Source organism: Schistocerca serialis, chromosome 9 (assembly GCF_023864345.2).
Source record: "Schistocerca serialis cubense isolate TAMUIC-IGC-003099 chromosome 9, iqSchSeri2.2, whole genome shotgun sequence".
Classification (NCBI taxonomy): Eukaryota; Metazoa; Arthropoda; class Insecta; order Orthoptera; family Acrididae; genus Schistocerca; species Schistocerca serialis.
This window is the reverse complement of record NC_064646.1, coordinates 132,838,453-132,863,611: the sequence shown is the minus strand read 5'-3', so window position 1 is coordinate 132,863,611 and position 25,159 is coordinate 132,838,453. Positions and strand designations below refer to the sequence as shown.

Genomic DNA, 25,159 nt, shown 5'->3' with positions numbered 1-25,159 from the left:
CAGGATTCCAATACACCATATGACTCCCCACTTCATTACAAAACACTGTTTATCAACATAATCTCCATTCAATGTAATGGCCATATGTCACCTTACTGAGATGGTCTGTATGCCCACATAGTACCACTCTACTGGTTGACATCACAATCATCTTGCTGCATCAGTAACCTACCCATCATCCGCGTACTGCTTCCTGTGGGGTGCACACTTCATTGGGCCAAACATATGGAAGTTGGAAGGTGCGAGATCACGGCTAGAAGTTGGATGAGGGAAGAACGGTCCAGTGAGCTTCTTTCTGGTACAGACTTATGTGAGGCCTTGCACTGTCATGGAAGAGTAGAAGTTCATTTGAATTTTTGTGGTGACAAACATGTTGAAGTCATTTCTTCAGTTGCCTGAGGATAGTAGAGTTAATTATTGCGCCATGAGAGGACATCAAACAGAATAAACCCTTCAGAATCCCAGATGACAGTTGGCATGACTTACGTGGTTAAGGATGTGGCTTTGAACTTTTTCTTTGGAGGAGAGGTGGTGTGGCACTACTCCATGGATTGCTGTTTTGCTTCAAGTTCAAATTGGTGAACCCAAAAAATTGTCACAGTCAGCCTCATAACGTGCAAGTAATTCTGTGCAGATGATCCTTCATTGCTCTTTATGGTGTTCTGTTAGATGGTGAGAAACCCAGTGGGCACACACCTTTGAGTACCCCAACTGGTGGATGATTGTGTCAGCACTACCAACAGAGATGCCCAGTTGACCAGCAAGGTATTAGATTGTGATCCTTTGCAACAACGAATGAGAGTGTCCCCAAGTTTTAACATTGCAGGAGTCGCAACTGTGTGCAGCTGGCTGGCATGCAGGAGAAGAGATAGGAGTGCTTGACCTTATTGAGATGACAGATGCCTTGCTCAACAATTTACTGTGCTTATGTTCATTGCCAGGCCTCCGTAGATATTCTGCAAGCGCCTATGAATATCTGCAATGCTCTGATATTCGACCAAAAGAAACTCAGTGACGACACACTGCTTGAAATGCACCTCCCTTAGACACCATTTTGAAGGCTACATACAGTGCCACCTCCTACTATAGGGGGTGAAGCAGGAATATTTCATAATGTCCCACAGCAAATTCTGGATTTTTTCAACTGAAATTAGCTGAAAAAAAGAAAATATATTGTGCATTGCTTATTGAATACCCCTCATAATTTTACATGACCCTCCTATCTAGCTTCTGCTTTACCAATTCATATTTTGTATTTCCTTGCCTTTTACTTTTATTTGCATTCTTTTTCAATTCTATTGTAATTAAGCTGTCAAGTTAGAATTATTGACTATATAAGGACAGGGTGTATATGACCCGGGAGCAAACTGGGAAACACCCGGGAATTTTTTAGAATTCCGGGAATTTTTCATTGTTTAGTTACCAGTTAAATTTTTGTAATTTTGACTGGTAAGAACTAATATTCTAGCGAAGGATATTACTGTATCCCACTTCTGCAGAATAATACTGCAGCAAAAAAAAAAAAATACGAAAATAAAACTCAAGTCACAAAGGAAATCCGCCATATACAACAACAAAATACAGTGCTCATACAAGCCAACCAAAGTGTGTCAAAGGCTTTAGGAAGAATATGCAGTGCTTCCTAACAACAAATTGCCTACGATGAGTGTGACGTGACAGCTGTTTTTACATTAGATTCATTTGAGCAGTTGCGGGCTGTTTGCGCATGCGCAGTTGAGTTGCGTCTGAGTAGTACCTTCTGCCGCTTCTGGCTACAGAAGTGTGGCTGGGTGCCACTATCTAGTATTGTCCCGGTTCGGAAATATCGTAGATCCGGGGCTGATTCACAGAGCATTCTGAGTTGTAGTGGGGAGGTGGGTAGTTTCCACGTGACCTGTGTTTACGTTTAGTGATTTTGCTGTTTCCTCTTCGTTTATTGCTCTCACATTAAATGAAAACAAAATGAATTTCTGTGGTCAGGAGCTACCAAATGAATTAAAATACGATCGCATAATTACGGAAGGCTAAAATATGTTGTTAGTTACAGGTTTTATTTCCACCTTTCTGACAGTCAAGCATTAATCGCCTTGCAGAACAATGAAGTTATTTTTGTCGGTTTGCTAAAGAGATTTGGCTTTTATTAGTCTTTTGCGTTGAGGCAGTCAATTTATTTGAAACGAAGCATTTAATTTCACACTGTTGGCTAGTTTCAACTGTACGCTGCATTTCAAGTGCACGTTTTCCATCTTCTAGCTCGTACGGCATTATGCCATAATAAAGAACCAAACATGAGATAATGCAGTACTGGTACTCAAGAAAATTTACATCCAAATCTGGACATACGATTGTGCACTTTAAGGCGAATTATGCATTTTAGTATGGTTCACGAAATTCCGATGCTCTTGAAGTATCCTTTGATGTCTTGTTTCTTTTATGTCATAATGCAAGATCTTTTAATGTTTTATACATACGAACATGTGGGCTTCCTGAGTCATCGTAGCTGTGCAGGCGCAGTGACGCCTGTTATCTGGCGCCCTCTGGCAAAGGCTGAAACGAATGTTGGTTTGAAAAGTATTACTTTCAAAGTAAATTTCCTTTTACATAAGACGAACTATGTGCGAGAATGTACGATGAATATCTTAAATCACAGAGCGTTTGACTCTCATTTAAAAACCAACTCTATGAGGACAACCATCTAGAAGAATTTCGAGCCCAGAAGATCAGACATGTACTGGCATATTTGTGTGATGTATCTTAAAGTTTAACATGCGCAAAAAGATCAGCATTATATCTGAAAGCTTAGCTTCTCTTGCAGCTTATTAATCTTCGTGACCAGTATTATTTGTGAAAGCTTTGTTTTTCTTGTAGCAACACTATGTATATTAATTTAAACCAGTAACTTTTCTTTTTTGTGTGTTCACGCTACTTAAAGAGTCATCTTGCTATTGGTTGACTACATCACGTGTCCTATGCTGTCATCAGCTGGCGAGATCACGTGACATGAGCTATGGCTTACAAAAGCGCGTCGCAATCTCGATTTCATTGCTTCGGAAATTAACATGCAGTGTTTGGTGGAATTCGAATTTATACCTCCTTAACACGAAAAATGCAGCGTACACGTTGCTGCACATTAAAGATCTTTCCAAAACGTGATTCCCCCCCCCCCCCCCCAGGTTTCGTTTTCTAAAGTGCTGGCAAATTCTATGTCTGTGTAGAAAACCCTAAACATTCTAATGATTCATAAGTTTTACAGTGCCGAGGAAAAGTATACTATCACTTAACACGGAAAAAGTATATTTTCAACTGGGGAATTTTTTTTTTTTTCTTGTCCATGTATACACCCTGAAGTATCATTATTAAATTTAGCAGGTACTTTGACTCTTGAACTGTAGTCTGTGATAACTTCCTAATTATTTCCTTTCTTATGTGTCTCTCACTTCCCAGATTTGAAGCACCTTTTCTTTCTGTACTTATATGTGCGTATACTTTCCCTCATTTTCTGCTCTAAATTAGTGTGGTAAATTTCCCAAAGCTAAGTGTTTACCTGTATTTTTAAATTAAGGTGTCTACCAGCGATGGATCTGTAGTTGTGAAGTTCAAGCTCCTCTCGCAAATTTTATTAGAAAATTGTATCAGTATTGCTTACAAGAATCTTCTCTTCTGTTGTCTCTTTTCAAACAACAGAAATTAGTAAGAAATGGAAGAGTTGAATGTATTGGTAAAATTAATGTGGAATTGCAATGAAAATTCAAGAAAATAAACATTTTACATCTATACTTAAGTCAGTCAGTGCCTGGAGAGAGGGGAGGGAGGGGGGGGGGGGGGGGGAGAGAGAGAGAGAGAGAGAGAGAGAGGGAGAGAGAGAGAGAGGTGGTCATAGAAGATCTGTGTTACATCTATTCAAATGCTCAATAACAGAGTAAACTGGAGTTACCAAATCAGAAAATCACTTTTATTGATCCACCCAGCAAATTAACAATGAGGGGTTTCTGTGTCTGCCAGCCTACATGTGGTTTTTATGTGGTTTCCCAGGCTGATTCCATGTTGTACCTCAGATACATGCTACACAAACATTTAGAACACTTTCTCGCACTTACACAATTTAATCTATATGGATACAGATTGGAGTACACTGCTTTTGTCCTTTGGGGGGGGGGGGGGGGGGGTTAATAGGAGACTGATAACTTTAAGTGTTTGGTCTCCTTAAATGCTTAACCTGCACAGCAACTTTTATTCATCTAACTAGACAGTGGTTTGTTTTATCTGTTGTCAATAAATTACTCAGTATTAGATTGATATATGTATATAAAACAATTTCATTCTTCTTTTTGTAGTTGTGCCAAAGATGAACAGTATATTTACGTTCACTTTGTCATCATTTACTTTTACCATATATGGGAAGCACTTTTGCATCAGGCCTAGTGAACGAAGCGCAAAGAAAATAAAATCATTCTTGTTGCCAGATCTATAGTTGGGTGCAAAACTCATCACACTTCAGCCATGCATGAGTAAGTATTCTTTTTAATTGTTCAAATATGACATTTTGGCTCAAAGAATTTACTTTCAGCAACTGATTATATAGTTATTGCTTTCCCCATGTAGTTAGTTCTGTTTTAATTTCTCTCTATTTGTGCAAGACCTCTTTACTGTAATTTTCAACTGAATTTTACTTACAGGTATAAAATGTTATGCAAAGTATAGTAATGAAATAAAGACTCTGCACCACTTGATATAGACAGTTCTTACACTAGAGATAATATGCAATTACTGTTGTGCTGCCATTTGTATATCATTGTCTATTTAGAGAGCTGTGGATTGCCACACTCAACTATATTACTAATCGAATAACAAAATTCATTGTGCTGGTTACAGATTGCCTAGTTAACAGCTTTCATTGGCGGCAAAAATTTGATTTTCAGTGTTGCATGTAACTACTGACCCAATTTAAAAATTTAAAATTATGGCATAATCTCCTCATTAACAGGCATAATCTTATGTTAAAGTTTTAGTACAACAAGACAAGTATTACAATTAGAAACCCCTTGTGGGTCCGGGGTTAGAATAGGCCCTAGGTATTCCTGCCTGTCGTAAGAGGTGACTAAAAGAAGTCTCACACGTTTTGGCCCTATAAGTTCAGGTCCCATTTTATGGTTTGACCTCCCACTTTCAAAATTCTACAGAAGTGCATCCCATATGGGGAAGAATACCTTACATGGTGCATGAGTTATCCATAGTGCCCATAGCTTCGTACTCCTGAACCTCTTCTCGTCATGGCTAAGCACCTCCACCTGCAATTCAAGTATTTGGGTGAGGACACTTTCTGGGGTATGTCATTTTCTCCTGTTGTCCTCGTTTACCTGCATGACAATATGGATTTCTCTGTGCCCAATATCCAGCATGGTAGGCAGTCCGTTGTGGTGGGGCCGTCGTGTACCCATTTCGTGGTAGCCCCCTGACAACACAGGGATCATACTGCTGATGCCTGAGCTGCAAACTCCCCACGTATGCCAAGGAGTAGATGCCCATTTTCGTGGGGCACCTGGACTCCCGGCAATGACCATCATGCCAGGTAGCCTTCGCTGTGGCTGGGTGGCACCTGCGGGGAGAGCCCTTGGTCGGAGTGGTGGCATCAGTGCGGATGACTCGCAATGAAGCAGATGAAGTCATCTCTTGCTGCTGATTGAACGACGCCAGCAGTCTCTAAGAAGAGCAAGAACAAATATGATGCAGACAGATATGGCCCTAAATCGTTTTCCTCCATCGGTTCACCTTGGGAGGAACGTAGGGCTATAGAAAGAAGAGAGCCATATTCACCTCGGTCAGGCTGTAGCAGAATGGCTGGGGACTCCTTTCTACCTATGGGGCCTCAATTTTTTGTTGAACATCTTGAGGATAAGCTTGGGGAAGTGAAAGTACTGTTCAAGATGAGACATCCCCAGTCCAATCCCAGACATTACTGGTTTGTGTTCAGCTGGGTGATATTCCTGTTTCCTTCACTCCCCATAAAAGCCTCAACATAGTCGAGGGGATTATTTTCCATCGCGACTTCCTTTTGCAGTCTGATGACGAGCTCCACGCCAGTCTAGAACGGCAGGGTGTTCATTTCATCCGGAATGTTTACAGGGGACCCAAAGACAATAGGGTTGCTACTGGTGCCTTCATCTTGACTTTTGAGGGTGGTTCATTGCCTGAAAAGGTCAAGGTGATGGTTTACCACTGTAGCATTAAACCATACATGCCTCCCCCTATGCGGTACTTTAAGTTCTGGAAATTCGGGCACATGTCTTCTCACTGCACTTGCAGTGCCACATATCAAAACTGCAGACGTCCACTGCATCCAGATACTCCACATGCGCCTCCTCCCACTTGTATCAGCTGTGGAGAGCACCAGTTCCCTGCTTGCCAGACTGCACAGAACTCCAAAAGAAATGGAAAATAATGGAGTACAAGACTCTGGAGCGGTTGACTTACCAAGAGGATAAATGTAAAATTGAAAGATTATACCCCATTTGGTTTACGTCCACATATGCTGCAGCAACTTCAGTATCGCTGTTACAAGTGCCAGTAGTTTCACATTCTGTGCCATGAACAGTGGTCCCTCCGGGCCACCAGAATACATCCACCCCCTTGGTGGTAGGGGGCAAATCTTCTCTTGCTCCCAAAGCACTTACTTTGGAAGCAATGCCCCCCCCCCCCCCCTCTTCCCAAATGTCTGGGACATTGGTCCCCTCTCTCCAGCTGGACAAGCAAAAGCATCCTCCAGCACCTCTTGTGCGTAAGGTGGAGAAGGAGTCTCTTGGGACCCTCTCTTCCAAGGTCTCCATTAATGCCACAGCAGACACTAACCAGTGGCTAAATGAGCCAAAAGTTGCTGGACAAAGAGCTTCATGGTCTTCCTCCTGGCGTGAAGCTACTTTGGAGATGTCCTCTCAACAAGCTCCTAAAGGGAAGCAAGAGGGCAAGCAATCCAAGAAGAAGACTGCTAAGAAACAGGACCTTCCACAGCCCCCAACACCACCACTCCCTACCAGTTCATCCCTACTAAGGATGAAGTGGAGATCTTTGTGTACCCTGAGGACCTGGATTTCACTGATGCATCATCCACAATAGGAATGATTACCAATACTCAGTCAGTGGCAGCAGGTGACCCTGAGGTGTAACCTGCCTCCTTGTGCACTTCATGCCTTCCCAATCTCACAATAACGTCACCCTCTAGTGGAATTGCGGCAGTTTTTTCCACCATCTGACTGAGCTACAGCAACTGTTAAGCTTTACAGCTGCTTTCTTCGTTGCCCCCCAGGAAACCTGGTTCCTTGCAGTGCGAACCCCTGCCCTCCGTGGCTATAGGGGATATTACAAGAACCGTAGAGAATATAATAGAGCGTCAAGTGGAGATTATGTCTATGTCCTGAACTCAGTATGTAGTGAACCTATACCCCTTCAAACTCCTCTTGAAGCTTTGGCTGTCAGGATAGGGATGACACAGGAAATAACCATCTGCAGCGTATATCTTCCTCCAGATAGTGCAGTACGCCTGAATGTATTGGCTGAACTGATTCACTAAATCCCTAAACCTTTCCTAATTTTGGGTGATTTTAACGCCCAGAACCCCTGGTGGGATGGCACCATGCTTACTGGCCGAGGTAGAGATGTCGAAAATTTACTGTCTCAACTTGACCTCTGCCTCTTAAATATTGGGGCCCCCACATATTTCAGTGTGGTGTGCATGGTACTTACTCGGGCATTCACTTATCACTTTGCAGCCCAGGACTTCTCTTATCTGTCCACTGAAGAGCCCACAATGACTTGTGTGGTAGTGACCACTTCCCCATCTTCCTGTCACTCCCCTGGCACCATGCCCACAGACGCCTACCCAGATGGGCTTTAAATAAGGCAGACTGGAAAGCTTTCACCTCTGCTGTCACCGTTGTATCTCCCCCACATGGTAACATCGATGTGGTGGTTGAGCGAGTCACCAGGATGATCATTTCGCCAGCAGAAAATGCGATCCCTTGTTCCTTAGGGTGTCCCCAGGGACAGTCAGTACCTTCGTAGTTGGCAGAAATCACTGAGGCAATTAAAGAGTGTCGGCAAACTCTACAGTGACATAAGCGGCGCCCTTCCCTGGAGCACCAAATAGCTTTTAAACGGCTCTGTGCCTGCTTTCGCCAGCATATAGAAAGACGGAAACAGGAGTGTTGGGAGAGGTGTGCCATGACCATTGGGTGCCATACGTTACCTTCCCAATTCTGGACGAAGATCAGATGTGTTTTTGGGCACCAGACCCTGACAGATGTCCCTGGCATTAACATCAATGGCGTGTTATCTGCCGATGCAAAGCCATTGCCAACCACTTTGCCAACCACTTTGCTGAGCACTATGCTCAAGCCTCTGCATCGGAGAATTAACCCTCAGCCTTTCGAACCCTCAGACAGCGGATGGAAGGGAAGCTCCTCTCATTCACTGAAAGTCACAGTGAACCCTATAATGCTCCATTTACAGAGTTGGAGCTTCTCAGCACCTTTATACACTGCCCCGAAACAGCTCCTGGGCCATATTGGATCCACAGTCAGAGGATTAAACATCTCTCGTCGGACTACAAGCGACACCTCCTCATCATCTTCAACTGTATCTGGTGTGATGGCGCCTTTCCATCACAGTGACGGGAGAGCACCATCATTCCAGTGCTCAAACCCGGTAAACACCCACTTGATGTGGATAGCTATCAGCCCATCAGCCTCACCAGTGTTCTTCACGGGGCCTACTGGCTCCATGTCAGGGCAGTTTCCACCACTGATAGTCTTGTGTTTCTCAAGTCTGCAATCTGAACGGCCTTTTGCAGGTGCCTACACCTGATTGCTGTCTTTATCGATTTACAGAAAGTGTATGAGACAACCTGGCGACATCACATCCTTGCCCCTTTATATGAGTGGGGTCTCTGGGGCCCACTCCAGATTTTCATCCAAAATTTCCTGCCGCTCCATACTTTCAAAGACCAAGTTGGCGCCACCCATAGTTTTTCTCCTGTGTCCTAATTATTCCATTATTTCTCCAAATTTATACTAATTATCTTCAAACCTAGGATATTAATTTCGAAAACTTGCCATTTCAGTTTTTTTTCCAGTGGTTGGAATTCATTTGCTCATTAGTTGATTTTAATTGCTTTACATGTTAAAGTTTATAGAAATCATATGAAGTTGCTGGCAACCTGTATGTCAGCAGTTACTTGTTCTGTTTCAGTGTTTCCATTTGTGTTTTTATAGCCGCTGCATAGCTTTGTGATGCCATAGAGAGAGACTCAGATCAGTTGTCTTTGATTTAAATAAAAATGTGCTGGACCTTTTTGATGATTCATATCTAACGAATCTCCAGACTTTTTTTTTGGGTGCATTTGGTAGTAATGTTGTCATAGTTTACATTTCTGCATTTACTGCACGCGTGTTGGAAAGGTACGAATGCCACTCTAATCCTTGCGTACATGCCGGTGCGTATGTATCAGCATTGGGGGTGGGGGTGCGCTATGTTGCATATATGCTGCATCAGTGTCCACAAATGGAAACTTTTTGATCTTCTCCTTACATTTTACACATTAACTCATTTGTAAAGTAATGAGAAGTTTGAAGCTAAATAGTGATTAAAATATTTTTTTAAGTAATTGAAAGAACCTCTTGCTACAAATTGTTCTGGTACTTACAAATACTTGCTGCTGCTTTGCAATATATGTTTTCCCTTGTGTGCTTCATTCTAAAGAACCACTCTTTTTATGAATGCAGTGCCAAAGTCTGACATCAGATGGGAGAATGATAGGTGATATGAATTTAAAAAAAAAAAAAACTATTCTTGGTGCAAATACAGGGTATAAGGGATATAAATGTGTATATTGTGATCATTGGTACCTTAATATCTACCCACTTCTGTGTGTTAGTTGTTTTCCTCTGCATCTAACAGTCCTGAAAACATGTAACATCTGACATTTTCTGCACGGTCATAACTGCATCACTAAGTTTACTACACCTGTCACTATAGACTTACCATTTTTTGCCCACACGTCAGCACCTGACCTGCTGCCCATGGGAAAATAAGCATTAATGGCATTGCTCTTGCCACATATACTTGGAAGTACTAACCAACCTAAAAACATACTACTACTAATAGTTATAATTATTAGTCTGCATATGAAGTAAATACTGATGTAATGTTGTTCAGTACACTATTCTCAGTTACGAGTAAAAGTATCTGCACTTATACCCCTAACACGCTGTATGTGTTACATGTACTGTGCCAGAATATTCAACTCACTTCTCTCTGGGCTTAAATACCTAAGGAAAAGGAAATTCTGTTCCAAAACTGAGTTTGTGAATGAGGTTACAAAGTTACTTTTATAAACTGTTTCATAGTTTTCAAGTGCTAAAATAACTATAGTGAACACAATGTCAAAATCATTTCATCATTGTGTAGTTTGTATTTAATATTGCACTGATAGATGATTTTGTGTATCCAGACATTTCAGTATGCTGTATGTAAAAGGGAATACAGACATCTAAACATCAGATGTCAAGAAGAGCAAACTGTAAAAGGAGGAATGTCTGGGAAGCAATGCAAGGCTGCAGAATCATGCATTACTGTGGGAAAGCTAGAGGCAGCATAAAGGAAAATTAAATATCTTTGCAGAAAAGACAAGCACATATATGAATATTAAGAGATCATATGTCAAGCCTTTATGTAAAGAAAGGAAGCGTGGAACATGAAAGAAATGCATATAGGGTCTATATAAGGGAAACAAAAACAATTTTATAGAAATAGAAGGGGAAACATAAAGTTGAGATGGAAATATGGTACTGTAAGAAGAATTTGACAGAACTCTGAAAGACCTAAATCAAAGAAAGTCCCCTGGAGTGGAAGACATACCTTCAGGTTTCTAGAGATCCTTAGGAGAGCCAGCCATGGCAAAACTTCACTTTCTTGTATGCAAGGTATATCAGACAGGTGAAATAGCCTCACACTGCAAGAAGAATGTAACAATTCCTATTCCAAAGAAGGCAGGTGTGAATATTACTGAAATATCATTTTGATAAGTAATCATAACAAAATGTAACACAAATTATTTACGGAAGAATGAAAAAACTGGGAATGGAAGATCAGTTTGGCGATTGGAGGAAAGTTGGAACACACTAGGCTGTACTCTTCCAATAGCTTATCTTAGAAGATAGACTGAAGAAAGGTAAATGCATGTTTGCAGCATTTATAGATTTGGAGAGAGAGTTGATGGTGTTGATTAGAGTACATTTTTGAAAATTTGATGGTAATAGGGATAAAATACAGTAAGAAAAAAAGTGTTTCAACTTGTGCAGAAAGCATTCTGCAATTGAGGGTTGAAAGGCGTGAAAGGGGATCAGTAGTTGAGAAGGGAATGGAGACACCGTTGTAGCATCTCCCTTATGTTGTTCAGTTCATACACTGAGCAACCAATAAAGGAAACCATGGGCAGAGAATTAAAGTTCGAGAAGAGGAAATAAAAAGTTCACAGTTTGCCGACAACTTTGTTATTCTTGCAGACACAGCAAAGGACGTGCAAGAGCAGTTTAACAGAGTGGATAGTATCTTGAAAAGAGGCTATAAGAGAAACATCAACAACAAAAATAAGGTTAAAAGAATGTAGTTGAATTAAATCATGTGATGCTTTTAGAAATAGATTAGGAAATGAAACACTAAAAGTAGTCAGTAAGTCAAAGTAGAGAGAGAGTAAAATTTGACTGTAAGAGCAAGAAAAGCCTTCCTGAAAAAGATAAATATGTTAACATCAAATATAAATTTAAGTATTTCCTGAAGGTATTTGTCTGGAGTGTAGCCTTGTACATAAGTGAAATGTGGTACAGAAGAATGTTGAAAATTACATGGGTAGATCAAATAGCTAAGGAGGGTGTACTGAATCAAAGTATGTAGAAAAGAAATTTATGGCACAACTTGATTAAAAGAAGAGATTGGTTGACAGTACGCATCCTGAGGTATCGAGGATTGGGAAATTTTCTAATTGAGCAGTCCTAGTTATATTACTGGACAAAAAATTTAAAACACCTCAATTTTGGCATGGAAGGATCATGGACACAAACCCAGAGGACCACACACAAATTAATACATTTATTCAACAATAAATTACCAACAAATAACAATCTGAATAGTTTAAAAGATGTTCAAATGACAATGATGTTGGCATACAACAAATGGCAAAGGCTTCAAACAAATAGTTTTTACAGCCTTGCTGACTGCTACCTCCAAATAACATATTAACAAATGTATGTTATAGGCAAAATCTGAAACACACATATATTGGTGAATAATCATTCAACATAATTAAAAGAAAACGTGCTTGACACTTATATAGCCACTCTTAGGGTGAAAATCAAATTAAATTAGGTGAGTTGAAGAACCAGTAATAAAACTTAATATTTGCTAAAAGTTTATGCCCCGGAATGCTGAACAGAATTTTTCACAGAACATACATTTTACCTTAAGGTAGAATTTTAACACTTGGCAATGTAAGTACAATCAGCTGACACAGAGCCCCAAGGAATTACAATCTAGGTGTAACCTTTCATAACTTGCTTCAAGCATTATAATCATTTAAATTCAAGATGAACTACAAGGAGAGCAATGGTACTAAAGTAAGTGGACCAAGACAATAAGAATGTCTAAAAGATATTGTACCAACAAACACACAATGAATTTTAAATAATTTAACCACTGTTCTTAAAACAACACATTCTTAACCCAGCAAAAGCTTTAGGGCCAGTCAAGTTCATGCACTTCAAAGCCCAGACAGAAACTCAGATGTTCAGAGCACAAATGAGCCTCTTGTCCCATTGCTAGTGAAAAACCATTTGCATGCAGACATGACACTCACCATGTATTGAAGTGTTCTTTTGCTCTCCATCAACAGACATATCTTGGGAAGCATCCACAGCAGGTGATTAATATGGGGAGTGGCCGAAAACACTGTCTGATGTTTCTGATTGCCGATGTGCAGCATCTCTATTAATAGGCTGTATCTGGTAGCAGTCCACTATGGCTACCATGGTTACCAGCAAGGTGCACTATGTCAGTCAAGGAACAACACCATACAACCAACTATCAGAGCAACACCAGACAACTCCCACAGGATCTTCCCTGAACTCTCAATGACAACAACAACAACAACAACAATAGACTCGGCAGTGCAGAAACTATTTGTCTGGCATCATATAGAGCACTGCTCGCAGATGGGCCCAAGAGACCGCTTAGCTGGGCTGCGTATGCTCCTTTATTTTGCAGAATTGCGACTCATCACCCACTAGTGAGGCAGCAAGCTAGCAAGACCTTGAGGATTGTCCCAAGATCTTTGACAGTCGATCACAGATAATATCATTAATGATTAAGGATTGATAACTTTTCTAGTGGAAGAAAGTAAGGGCATAAAAATTGGAGGGAGACCAAGGCTTGAATACAGTAAAAAGGTTCAATGGGCGTAGGTTGCAGAGATGAAGAGGCTTGTACAGGATATACTAGCATGGAGAGCTGCCACGTACCAGACTTTGAACTGGAGATAACAACAACAACAACAACAACACAATAGTCGAGCAGTCCTTTAAAGCAGCCCGTCTAAATAAGGTATTTAGAGGGGAAAAAAAGGTTTCCTCTCAGACCTGTAATCTCAGCAATTCTGTCCTTGTTTATGATCTCTCTCCCCACCCTGAACCCTTTTCCTGTATTTTCAGCTGTCAGTTCAGCTAATTTTTCTTTCCTCTGCTACAAAGTGTAGGCCGAGTCTTGTGAATCCTTGTCACTTACTGCAGGAACTGGCACAGAACCAATGTAAGCCCTTTCCTATCTCAGTAATAACCCCACCAGTTCCTGGTTAACCTGCCAGGTGGATTTGTTCATACAGGGTAGATTGTGCCACAGCAGAAACTTAACTAAGCCCACAATGTGTATAATGTTCTTGCACCTAGCTTCTCCAGGTCCCTCCTGATACTGTATTCTCTGTCCTTTCCAGACTGTTGCTTACACCCTCAACTATCAGTACCTAATTCTCTTCATTCAAATCCACAGTCAGTGTCTCAATGTCCTTGTACTATCTGATCAAGGCTAGCACTAGGTTGTATGATACTTGTGGCATGGTACCCTTGAAATATGCTCACTATTTTTATATACTTGAATTTAGCATATTTCGTGACAGTACTCACTTGTCCGTGGATGTTTATAAGATGATATTTGCCTTTTTTTTGTGTTTGCTTCAGTCGTCTAGTGAAAGTATGATTCCATAATGCTGTTTCGTCGGCTGCGGAAATGTCCTGGTTCAATGCGTTTGCCTCAGTTTTGGTGCTTCAAATACCATTTTTCCGAATGTGCTTCCTTCTTGATGTTTATATAAAAAAGTAGTAGAATAACTCGTTTTAGCTGGTCACTTGCAAATTATTATAACGGGGACCTGTACATTGTTCCACAGTCACATACCGAGTGTTCACTGCTGACTGACTATGGTCAAAGACGACTCCAGTGTCAAAGACATTTCACACAACACACAAGCTTCCACTTGTAACCAGTCTCTTTGATATTATTCGTCACATCTACTAATATTAATCAATATGCTGTCACTCTCGAACATATAAGCAAATTAGCATAAAACAAGGCAAATTACAATTCACAAAAAATATTCTGACAAAAATATAAGAAAACATTTACAACCTCCCTCATTAGATTTGGTATCAACAAATCCGGTAGAAAGTAGCACATCTCCCAGATCCATTACACCCGGAACCTAGTTTTTCCAGCAGCTGTTAGCCTATTCCCTCTACCAAGACTGCTATCTAGCTGACTTAATTTAATCTGCAAACTCTCTCTTAAATTCTTATTTATGATCTGCTGTGTCCTACTTTTTTAAAAAGCTGAATGAGACTTCTCCCCTTCAATTCATAACAGGCTGTATCTGTTCTTTATCTCAACAGTAATAGAACTGTCCAAACTGTTCCTTCTCCCTCCCCCCCCCCCCCACCCCCTCCCATTTCCTGTTACCTTTCCTCTCCCCCCCACCCCCCCTCCCCCCTTCACCCTGCCTCCACCATCTCTAAATCAGTTTTGATGGCCTCAGCCTTTGCCTGAAGTGTGGAAATCTTCACCTCTTGTACTGTGATTTTCCTGTCTTCAACACATGACCTACATATCCAAGGAAGAACATCACTAGAAACCCCTTCCTCTGTTCCACTGCATTAGCCCCAGTGAAACTGCAATTCATTGAAATTCTCCACCCACCAGCTCCAAACTATTAAATAATCTACAGCAGCATGGTCATTCATCACCCATGATCATAGTATCATAAATAATTATGTAGATATATGTGTTTGTACACATTATTGACCTCTTATCAGGTGTGTTCATACTTGTAAATACGCATAAATAAATTTTGCATTCCCGGTCACAACTTAATACACAGAATAACCTTGTGTAATTTTTATAAAAATCAAACATGCCTCAATTTCTTAATATAAACAATAAGTACTGTGACACTGCTGTTTCACATCCCCCCTGTCATTCCCTGGTAATCTTTCAAGAATTCCACATTTCTATCCAGGCCTCACCTTCCTTCTATAAATCACTGCCCAGTGAGTCGAATGCCACTCCTATGCGACACACAACTATCTTTAACCTGAAAACCGATCCAGACCATATCCTTTCTGCAGACAGTTTTTGCCATCCCAAAACCTGACCCGTAAATCCATATCCCTCCCGTCCTAACACCAGCAATTTCCTACACTTCTACCTTTTGCCAACTTCCCAACCTCCATAAACTTTACCCCATGGACTACTGCCTTTGTTGACCAACTCCTCCAAACCACTGTCTGTAATCTCCCATCCTACATCCAAGATGTTGCTCACTTCCTTCATAGACCCTATCACATTACCACTAAACTCCTTGTTGGTCACTGTGGATACGACATGCTTGTACACCAGCATTCCCACACTACCTTTCTCAGCATTCCCCACCACCTCTTTCTTAATCCTCCGGGTCAGGCACATCCTGACACACAATTATTTCACTTTGAAGGCCATATGTATAAACAAGTCTGTGGTACTGCCATGAGTACTCACATGACACCATCCTATTTCAACTTATTTATGGGTCAGCTGGATGAATCCATCCTATCCAGTCAGAAACAAAACCCCTTGTCTGGTTCAGATTCATTGATGATTTTTCATAATCTAAACTCATGGCAAGGACAATATTTGCTCTTTCCCCATATATTCAACAACTACTCCCAAATCCACTTCGCATGGCTCCACTCAACTCAAAGAGACACCTTCCTAGATGTCAACCTCTACCTCTCAGATGGCTCCATAAATATCAAGTGCACCAACCACAAATGATACCTCCACTTTGACAGCTATCACTTGTTCCTTGTAAAAAGTCTCTTGTTACAGCAGTGCCACGTGTGGATGCAACATCTGCAGTGGTAGGCAGGGGTTGTTGAAATATACCGATAACATTACCAGAATGTTTACTGACATACAATATCCTACACAGCTCACACATATGCAGACCTTTTGTGCAACCTTCTCCTCTGGTACTAGAAAATGTGTTAACCAGCCACTGACCGACACTCCTCTGATTACAAAATATAACCCTGGCCTTTGAAAGCTCAACTACACCCTCACCAGGGTTTCGACTACCTCTTGGCATGCTCTGAGGTGAGGGGAATCTTACCAACATCATCCAAAGTAGTGTTCAACCACACATTCAACCTACAGAATATCCTTGCCATTCTATTCCAGTCCCGAACCCTATGTGTAATTCCCTTGTGGATGACCCAGGTGCAAAACCTGTCTCATACAGCCAACTACCAACAATGCAGTCCAGTCACAGGCACTTCCTGCCCAATAAAAGGCAGAGGCACGTGCGAAAGCAGCCATGTTATATGTAGGATATTCTGCAATTACTGCACAGAATTATATGTGGACATGACAACTAACAAACTGGCTGCTCAAAGGAATGGTCAGTGCAAAACTGTGACAAACCAGAAACTTGTTCATCAAGTTGTCAAACCTGCTGTACACAACAACAAAAGTGACTTCAGTAGCTGCTTTACTATGCGTGCCATATGGATACTCTCTCTCTCTCTCTCTCCCTCCCTCCCTCCCTCCTCCCCCCTCCCTCCCTCCTCCCCCCCCCTCCCTCCTTCTTTATATTTCTTATATACTCTACCCCCTCAGAACTCCTTTCATTTTGTTGTGCACCCACTGAGTCATCTGTCTTTCCTGCTGTTGTCTCAAACTATCGTGTTACCCCTCCTTGCCTTGTGCATCCTTCTCAACTCCGTCCCCACATGCATCAGCCCAGGCAACTACTCTCAATAATTAATCTGTGTCATTACGGCTGTGGTAGTGTGTGTTTGTGTGATTATGTGTGTGAATGTGTGTACTGTATGCTAGAAGAAGAGAGATACCCCAAAATCTAGTGAATATTGTTTTCTACTACATGTGTCTATGAGTTAAACATCAGTCAGCAGTAGGCTAGTGGTTGTCTTTCCCTAATTTTATGTACTTTTCCGTCGAGGTATTTCCATTATTGTTGAGCACTGAATGAAATCTAATGTTGACACTGTTTTTTTCAGTTGTTTAAAAATAGTCTAAGCACCTATCAGTTCATCTATGGGACAAGAAAAAACAGCATCGTTCAAGGCACAGAAGCTCAATAATGTTACGAATGGCTAGCTAATACTAACTGCTACCTACAGCAGGTGAAATTCTATGTATTGGTGATAAGCACACAGAGCACAAAAAACTGTCCAATCTTTCAGAACTATTAGCTTCTTCTCCGGAGAGAGAGTGTGTGTGTGTGTGTGTGTGTGTCCGTCCGTCCGTCCGTCCGTCCGTCCGTCCCCCCCCCCCTTTCTGCTTTCTGGAGATACCTTTATGGATTATGGATGGTGTGGGGAGACAGCTTGAAAGACATTTTGAGTCACGTTTATGAGGCATATTTAAATGGTGTACTTTATAGAACATGCATGTGTATCAGCATTATCTTGGTTTGAGTTCCAGTCTAGCACACAGCCTGAACTTTGTCACAGTTAGTTACATCTGAAAACAAATGTATTACAATCAAATAATACATCTCCTACATTTGTGGATTGTTTAGGTGATCTATGTGTAAACCTAATATTCTTTCCAGAAAAAGTAACTTAGTGTTATGGGATTCCCAGCAGACGGTAGTACCCAGTGAGCATACCATACAAATTGATGAACATACATTACACATATGCCCTCTCTCACAGTGTGACACTGACAAAAATCAGTTGTGTTAGACATAGAGGAACATGCAAAAATCAAGGCTGGTCAAGCCAACATTCATGACAAATGGCACATACATATATGACAAAAATGTTGTTGGCCCATGGTTCCAATGACCACTTTCACTGTAACTTCCAAAAAAAGATTACCCTAGATTTCTACTACATGTATTTTTGATCATTAATTTCTCAACCATGATTTGAACATTAATTTTTTCAACCATGATGCAAGATGTGCAGCTGATGACGATAAAAATGATAATCATCTACGTGCTCAGGTTTTACCAATATGACGGAATACACAGTGCTGTCTGCGCATGATAATACAGCTACGTATAAGTTAGGGCAATGAGAGACTGGTTGCAGTAGTCCTGATCAATGGCCAGCTCAATTACCAAATGTGAAGACAGTGAGCAACTTCTTAGGGAATATGTCCGGAAATTAGTTTTTGATATTGCAGTCATATATTGATTGGGAGGATAGCAACAAGCACAAAAGTAATACTATGGGCTCCAAGGATGCCAAAGGATGAGCATTATAAAGGGTGTCCAAGGGCTCTAGCTGGAAGGTAATAACCATATGCTTACAAGCCCATGAATCCCAAAGCCCAAACTATACTTTCATTCCTCTAGATAATACATTCTGGGAAAGGAACAAAAAAAAACTCTTCACGTCTGTCACTCAATTCTCTTGCATGTGATCTAGTAGAAAATTTGCATCCTCATTAATTGGGTAGTAAGCAGGTTTAATTGAACTGAAACGTACCAACAATACCAGGACCTTGCCAGTTTGCAATTGGAGAGAGATTCGGTGACCTTGCTGGTCCAGATAGCATTTGGCAAGCAACCGTTTGCAGATGAGCATTATCTTGCTGAAATGCAAGCTCTGGATGGCTTGCCATGAAGGGCAACAAAATGGGGCACAGAATATCATTGACATACTGCAGTGCTGTTGGAGTGCCATTGATGACAACCAAAGCGGCCCTGCTATGAAAAGTGGGGGACAGACTGGTTGGTATAGTGTTGCCCACCATAAGGTCCGACAACCAGGGGTGCTATTTTATTTCATAGCAGGACCCATTTAGTCACCATCACACCACAGCACAGTGGTACACTGACGATAATCTACGCCCCATTTTGTTGCCCTTCAGGCAAGCCATCGTGGGCTCACATTTCAGCAAGACAATGCATGCCCACACATGGCAAGTTTCTACTGCTTGTCTTCACGCTTGTCAAACCCTACATTGACTTGCAAGTTTGCCAGATCACTCCCCAATTGAGAATGTTTGTAGCATTATGGGCAGGGCCCTCCAACCTGCTTGAGATTTTGATGATCCAACATGCTAAATAGACAGAATCTGGGCACAATATCCCTCAAGAGGACATCCAACAACTCTGTTAATCAATTCCAAGCTGAATAACTGCTTGCCTATGGGCCGGAGATGAACCAATGTATTATTGGCTTGCTCAATTTATAAAGCTCTCTCTCCTGAATAAATCATCCAGTTTTTCTGAAATTGTAATCACTTGTTTGTCTGTACATGTACATCACATCTAAAGATTTCCGTTCCATGTCTGTAATTCCTTCATGGTGTGTTTTTTGTATTTTCGTTTTTTCAATTTTCGTGTTAGTGTGTTTTTGCAATATGAAGGAAGAGAAGGAACCTTCAAAATTATTTACACGCTATCTGCATAGAAAGAAAGTTCCTCAAAAACTGAAGAATTATTTCACAAGAAATGGACACTAAAATTACCACCAACCACATAAACCAAACATTACATTATGAAAAGAAGTGAGCTGGTTTTGAAGTAGATATAACATAACTGACTGAAGCTATTACAGTAAATTGCTGCTACAACTGACATTAATACGTTTTGAGATAGCCTTAAATGACTCAGCTAAACTTCTATAATAGATCTTGAGAAACAAGGCACTAATTCAATCTATGTTAATATAAAGAAGAATGTATATTTCAAGGAATTCTCTTCATCAGTACATTGAGAAATTCTAAACTGGAAGAAGAAGCAATGTGTGACAATGGAACATATCTAAACCATTTTCACCAGTGTAGAGGAACTTCAACAAGTAGAAGAAATTAATAGAAAAAGTTTGATAGGACACTAGAAAATCAATAACAACAATAAATGAATAATTGGCACATCAAGAAGAAAATAGGCCTTATTAACTATGAAGTCACGGAGGCAATTGATGAGTTTTTGTACATAAGGCAGTTGAAAACAACAATTTGACTGAACAAAAAGAAAAAAGAAACATAGGAGTAAAAAATAGGCTGGAGTACTTTGGTAAACTAAATAAGGTTTCGAAAATTAGTTAACTAAATAAGTTTCCAAAAATTAAGATTCCAAAAAAAAAAAAAAAGAGTTTAAAATGTGTGCACTAACAGTTTTCATTTCTGACACCAAGAAATGAACTACTAATGCAAAAACCATTCAGAAACTTTTCTGTTCAGTGAGTAATGGAGAGATTCATGTCGGGAATTATTAGAAGAGATAGAAAAACCAAATAAAGGAATCAGGAAAATGAATTGGAGGTGGATCAGAGGAGGAGTGAAGTAAATGAACTGAAACGTGCAGGTGGCTAGGGCCTCCCATTGAGTAGACCATTCGCCTGGTACAAATCCTTTTAGTTGATGCCACTCCTGCGACTTGCACCTCAATAAGGATGAAACAATAATGAAGGTAACAACACTCAGTCCCTGAGTTGATAAAATCTCTGACCTGGCCAGGGATTGAAACTGGGCCTATTGTAAGGCATTCTGCTAAGCACTCAGCTATGGAGGCGGACAGTTGCAAAGCGAGCAGATAGCAGATGGACTAACGTTCTTTTCTAAATTCCCAAATATAACAAAAGACTGAGATGATTACCTAATGGAAGGTGCACAGATGACATTGAAACCTATGCAGGAGCAACACAGAGATGAATAGCCGGTGTCCGATGCAATGAAAAGTGCACAGGGAGCCTTTATTCAACAGTGGATATCAAATGACTGGTAATTATGAGGCTGTGACTCACAGAAACAGTACATTCATATCATACCCCACAAAATATAGATAAGGTAAACAGTTTGTTTGTTTTGTTTTAGACCATAAAAACAACTATAGTAGGATAAACAATAATACAAAATACCATACTATGATTTGACACGGTGGCCTAATGATTAAAGAAGCCTCTGTGGATTTGTGTTCGACCACAGTATAAGATTTTGCTTGTTGACAAATCCTGAGTTTGAAAATGAAGTTTTGATCTCACTTATTACAGTCAAGGGGCTCAGCATTCGTTTGCTGGGTACGGGCTTGGCGACCCCGGGGTTCCTGAGCTGGGGACTGGTAAGCGCCGCCAGTCCTCTGTCACCGTAAGCTCTGAGCATACTTCAACGACCACCGTACGGCGCGGCGGTGGAATGTTGTGTGTCTCAGGGAGTGGGGATCTTGGCTTGACCGCCCAGATTGCGAGGATGGAATAAACCTCTATAAACAACCCCTCAATCTCAAGGTGTGCTGCGCGCTGATGAGACGCATGGCTGTTGAGGTGGAACAGTCGTTAGCGGGCAACCTCTGGGGAACCTGCCGCACCTCAGTTGTATAAGGCTTACCTAGGCACGCGGGGCTCTGTCTAGGGGGACTTGTAGTTCCCTAGCTGCTCGTGGGACCAAGATGGATCCTTCGAAATCCTCTTTTCTTCCTCCCAGCGGAAAGGGTGGGCCGCTGGAAGGTTCTAACACCCAGTCTCTTAAGAGGGCCCGTGCAGTCAGTCCCCCTGACTCCGGCACTTCTTTGACAAGTCCAGTCTTAGGTAACAGAATGCATTCTGGTAATCCGAATGTGTTTCTCATTGTGAAACGGAAGGAGGGTAGTTTCGAGAAGGTTTCGCCCTTCTATATACAAAAGGGATTGGAGGGAATCTGTGGCTCCTTAAAATCGGTGAAACGCTTATGTAATGGGACCTTGCTAGTGGAAAATTCCACTTCCCAGCAAGCAACTAACCTCCAATCTGCTAAATGCCTTGGAGAGTATGCCATAGACACTGAACTGCACAGCACCTTGAACTACAGCAAAGGTGTTGTGACATGTCGGGATCTAGTTGACATTCCCAAGGAAGAACTGCAACGTGAGTGGGCTCCGGAAGGTATCGTTGATGTCCAACACATCATGAAGAGGGTTGATGGCACTCTTGTCAAGTCCGACTCCTTTATTCTGACCTTCAGTAGCACAAAACTTCCTGAACATGTTAAAGCTGGCTTCCTTCGCCGTAGTGTGAGGTCTTATTTCCTGACCCCAATGCGCTATTTTAAATGCCAGCGTTTTGGGCATACCACCTTAGGCTGTAAAGGCGAAGCGACTTGTGGAAACTGTGGTCAGGCTGCTCATGAAGGAGTTGGTTGCTCGTCTCCGGCTAAATATATTAATTGCTCTGGGAACCACCCTGTTTGGAGTAGGGACTGCCGAATATTTTTAGAGGAACGCAAGGTCCAGGAAATAAAAACAACCAAGTGTATCCCCTATGGTGAGGCCAAGAAGATCTATAAGTCGATGCAACCTCCCACATTTGCTACATCTTTTGCATCCCTGGTTCAGAAGCCTACTCCAAAAGTCGATGCCTCAACGCAGACTGAGGTGGTGAGTGTTGTGTCTAGACAAGACAGCCTAGACACAATGAGAGGAAGCCGAAAGGCATGCGCTAAGCTAAAGCAGGATGGCGTGAGGTCTGAAATAGGATACGTAATGAATGCTATAAAGAAAAGTACGTAGCTGCTGGAATACTTAACTTTAATCAATCCTTGTGGTACATCTGGAGATTGTGGCGATACAAGTGAGACTCTTTAGATACGTGCAATGTTACTAATGGCGCCTTGCTAGGTCGTAGCCATTGACTTAGCTGAAGGCTATTCTAACTATCTGCTCGGCAAAGGAGCGAGGCTTCGTCAGTGTAGTCGCTAGCTACGTCGTCCGTACAACTGGGGCGAGTGCTAGTCCGTATCTCGAGACCTGCCTTGTGGTGGCGCTCGGTCTGCGATCAGACAGTGGCGACACGCGGGTCCGACATGTCCTAATGGACCGCGGCCGATTTAAAGCTACCACCTAGCAGGTGTGGTGTCTGGCGGTGACACCACAGTGAGTGTTGGCAATAACACCTGCAGCTGTCAGTGCACTTGCAACACAGCCAGTGTTTCAGAGCCAGTAGCCCCTACTCGAACGGCAGACAAAGGTACAGTGGCGAACTTGGGCCAGCTCCTGACGCCTCCAACAGCTGAGGCTGTTCCCAAGCCCAGTGCGCCAATTACCACTCCCACATCAGCTCCCCTAAAGTCCACCAAATCACAGAAAGCTACTGTACAGCAGCAACAGCGGGTCAAATCCCATGGTAAACCATCTGACCATGCGGATGTTGTTTTACGTGAGGCTTCATCTGACTCTTCCCCAGAGTTGATGGAGTACGATGTATGTGTGGGGCAATCATCTCGTCCCACGCCTGCCCCTCCACCTGCTGCGGTCTCCCCGCCACGTCGGAGAGACAGGATGAAGGTGCTACCCCCAACATAGATGGCTCCCATACTTCAGTGGAACTTGCAAGGGTTCAGGACGCATGTGGAGGAACTTCGTCTACTCTCTCAGGGTAGACCACTGTGTCTCTGTCTCCAGGAGACGTATTTCCATCCATCATACTCCCCTGAGATACGAGGCTATACACTCCACAAAACGGACGACCTGCGTGGAGAGAGAGCTAGAGGAGATGTAGGTATTTTCGTCAGGACGGACTACCACTCCTCACCTCTCTCACTTACGATGACTTTACAGGCCGTTGCTGTGTCCGTGCACGTACGTCATCCATTGACTGTATGTTCACTTTACTTGCCCCCACATGATGCTCTTGATGAAGCAGCCCTCACCGACCTTCTTACACAGCTCCCCCAGCCATTCATTATTTGTGGTGATTTTAATGCCCACAATGTGCTTTGGGGCTCTGCAATTACCTGCCCCAGGGGTAGAGCAATTGAGAGGCTTCTCCTGTCATCCTGTGCCTCCTTGCTCAATGGAGGACAGAGTACTCATTTCTGCACGGCGACTGGGTCGTTCTCTGCCATTGATCTCTCACTTTGCTCTCCAGCTCTTGCCGCCAGTGCTCACTGGGAAGTGGTCGCTGACTTGCATGGCAGTGATCATTTCTCAATCTGGATTCACCTGCCAGATGGCGTGGGCCCCGAAAGGAGACCACCACGATGGGTTTTCAGTGGAGCTGACTGGACACATTATAGCCAGTTGGCCCAATTCGAACACTGTGCGAATGTTGAGGTGTGGGTGGATCATATTACCAAAACGGTCCTCCACGCCACTGCAGCATCCATTCCACAGTCCACAGGGCACCGGAAGAGGCCACCTGTGCCTTGGTGGAGTGCCGAATGCCGCTCTGCAATCAGGACCAGGCATGTGGCTCTGCGTCGGTTCAAGTGTCGGCCGACTGCTGAGAATGTTGCAGCCTTTCGGGTGGCGAGGGCAAGATGTCGCCGCAATATCGTGAGAGCAAGAAGAGGTTGTGGCAAAAGTTCTTGAACACCATTAATCGTTCCACCAAAAGTTCCATTGTGTGGCAGACCATCAGGAGAATTTCTGACAGAGGAGGGAGGTGCCCCATAGCTGCTGTAATGAATAACGGCACTCTCCACACGGATCTGCGAGACATTGCCCAGACTATGGCAGTGTATTTTGCCACAGTTACTGCAACAACCAGTCAGGATCCAGGTTTCCAGCGCCATAGAGCGGTTGCTGAGAGATGTAGTCTGAACTTCCAGTCCACCTCATGAAGTTTACAACTGCCCATTTTCT

General features: G+C 42.3%; 1 protein-coding gene across 1 annotated transcript in view; it reads left to right on the top strand.

The window, feature by feature from the left end:
- The window catches only part of LOC126418622 (ribonuclease P protein subunit p29), a 101,099-nt gene that overhangs the window by 70,591 nt on the left and 5,349 nt on the right, over nt 1–25,159 (top strand). The window contains exon 5 of the mRNA XM_050085464.1: nt 4,335–4,508. Coding sequence (XP_049941421.1) covers nt 4,335–4,471 — 137 coding nt within the window. The 3' untranslated portion in view covers nt 4,472–4,508. The remainder of the gene's footprint in view (nt 1–4,334; nt 4,509–25,159) is intronic.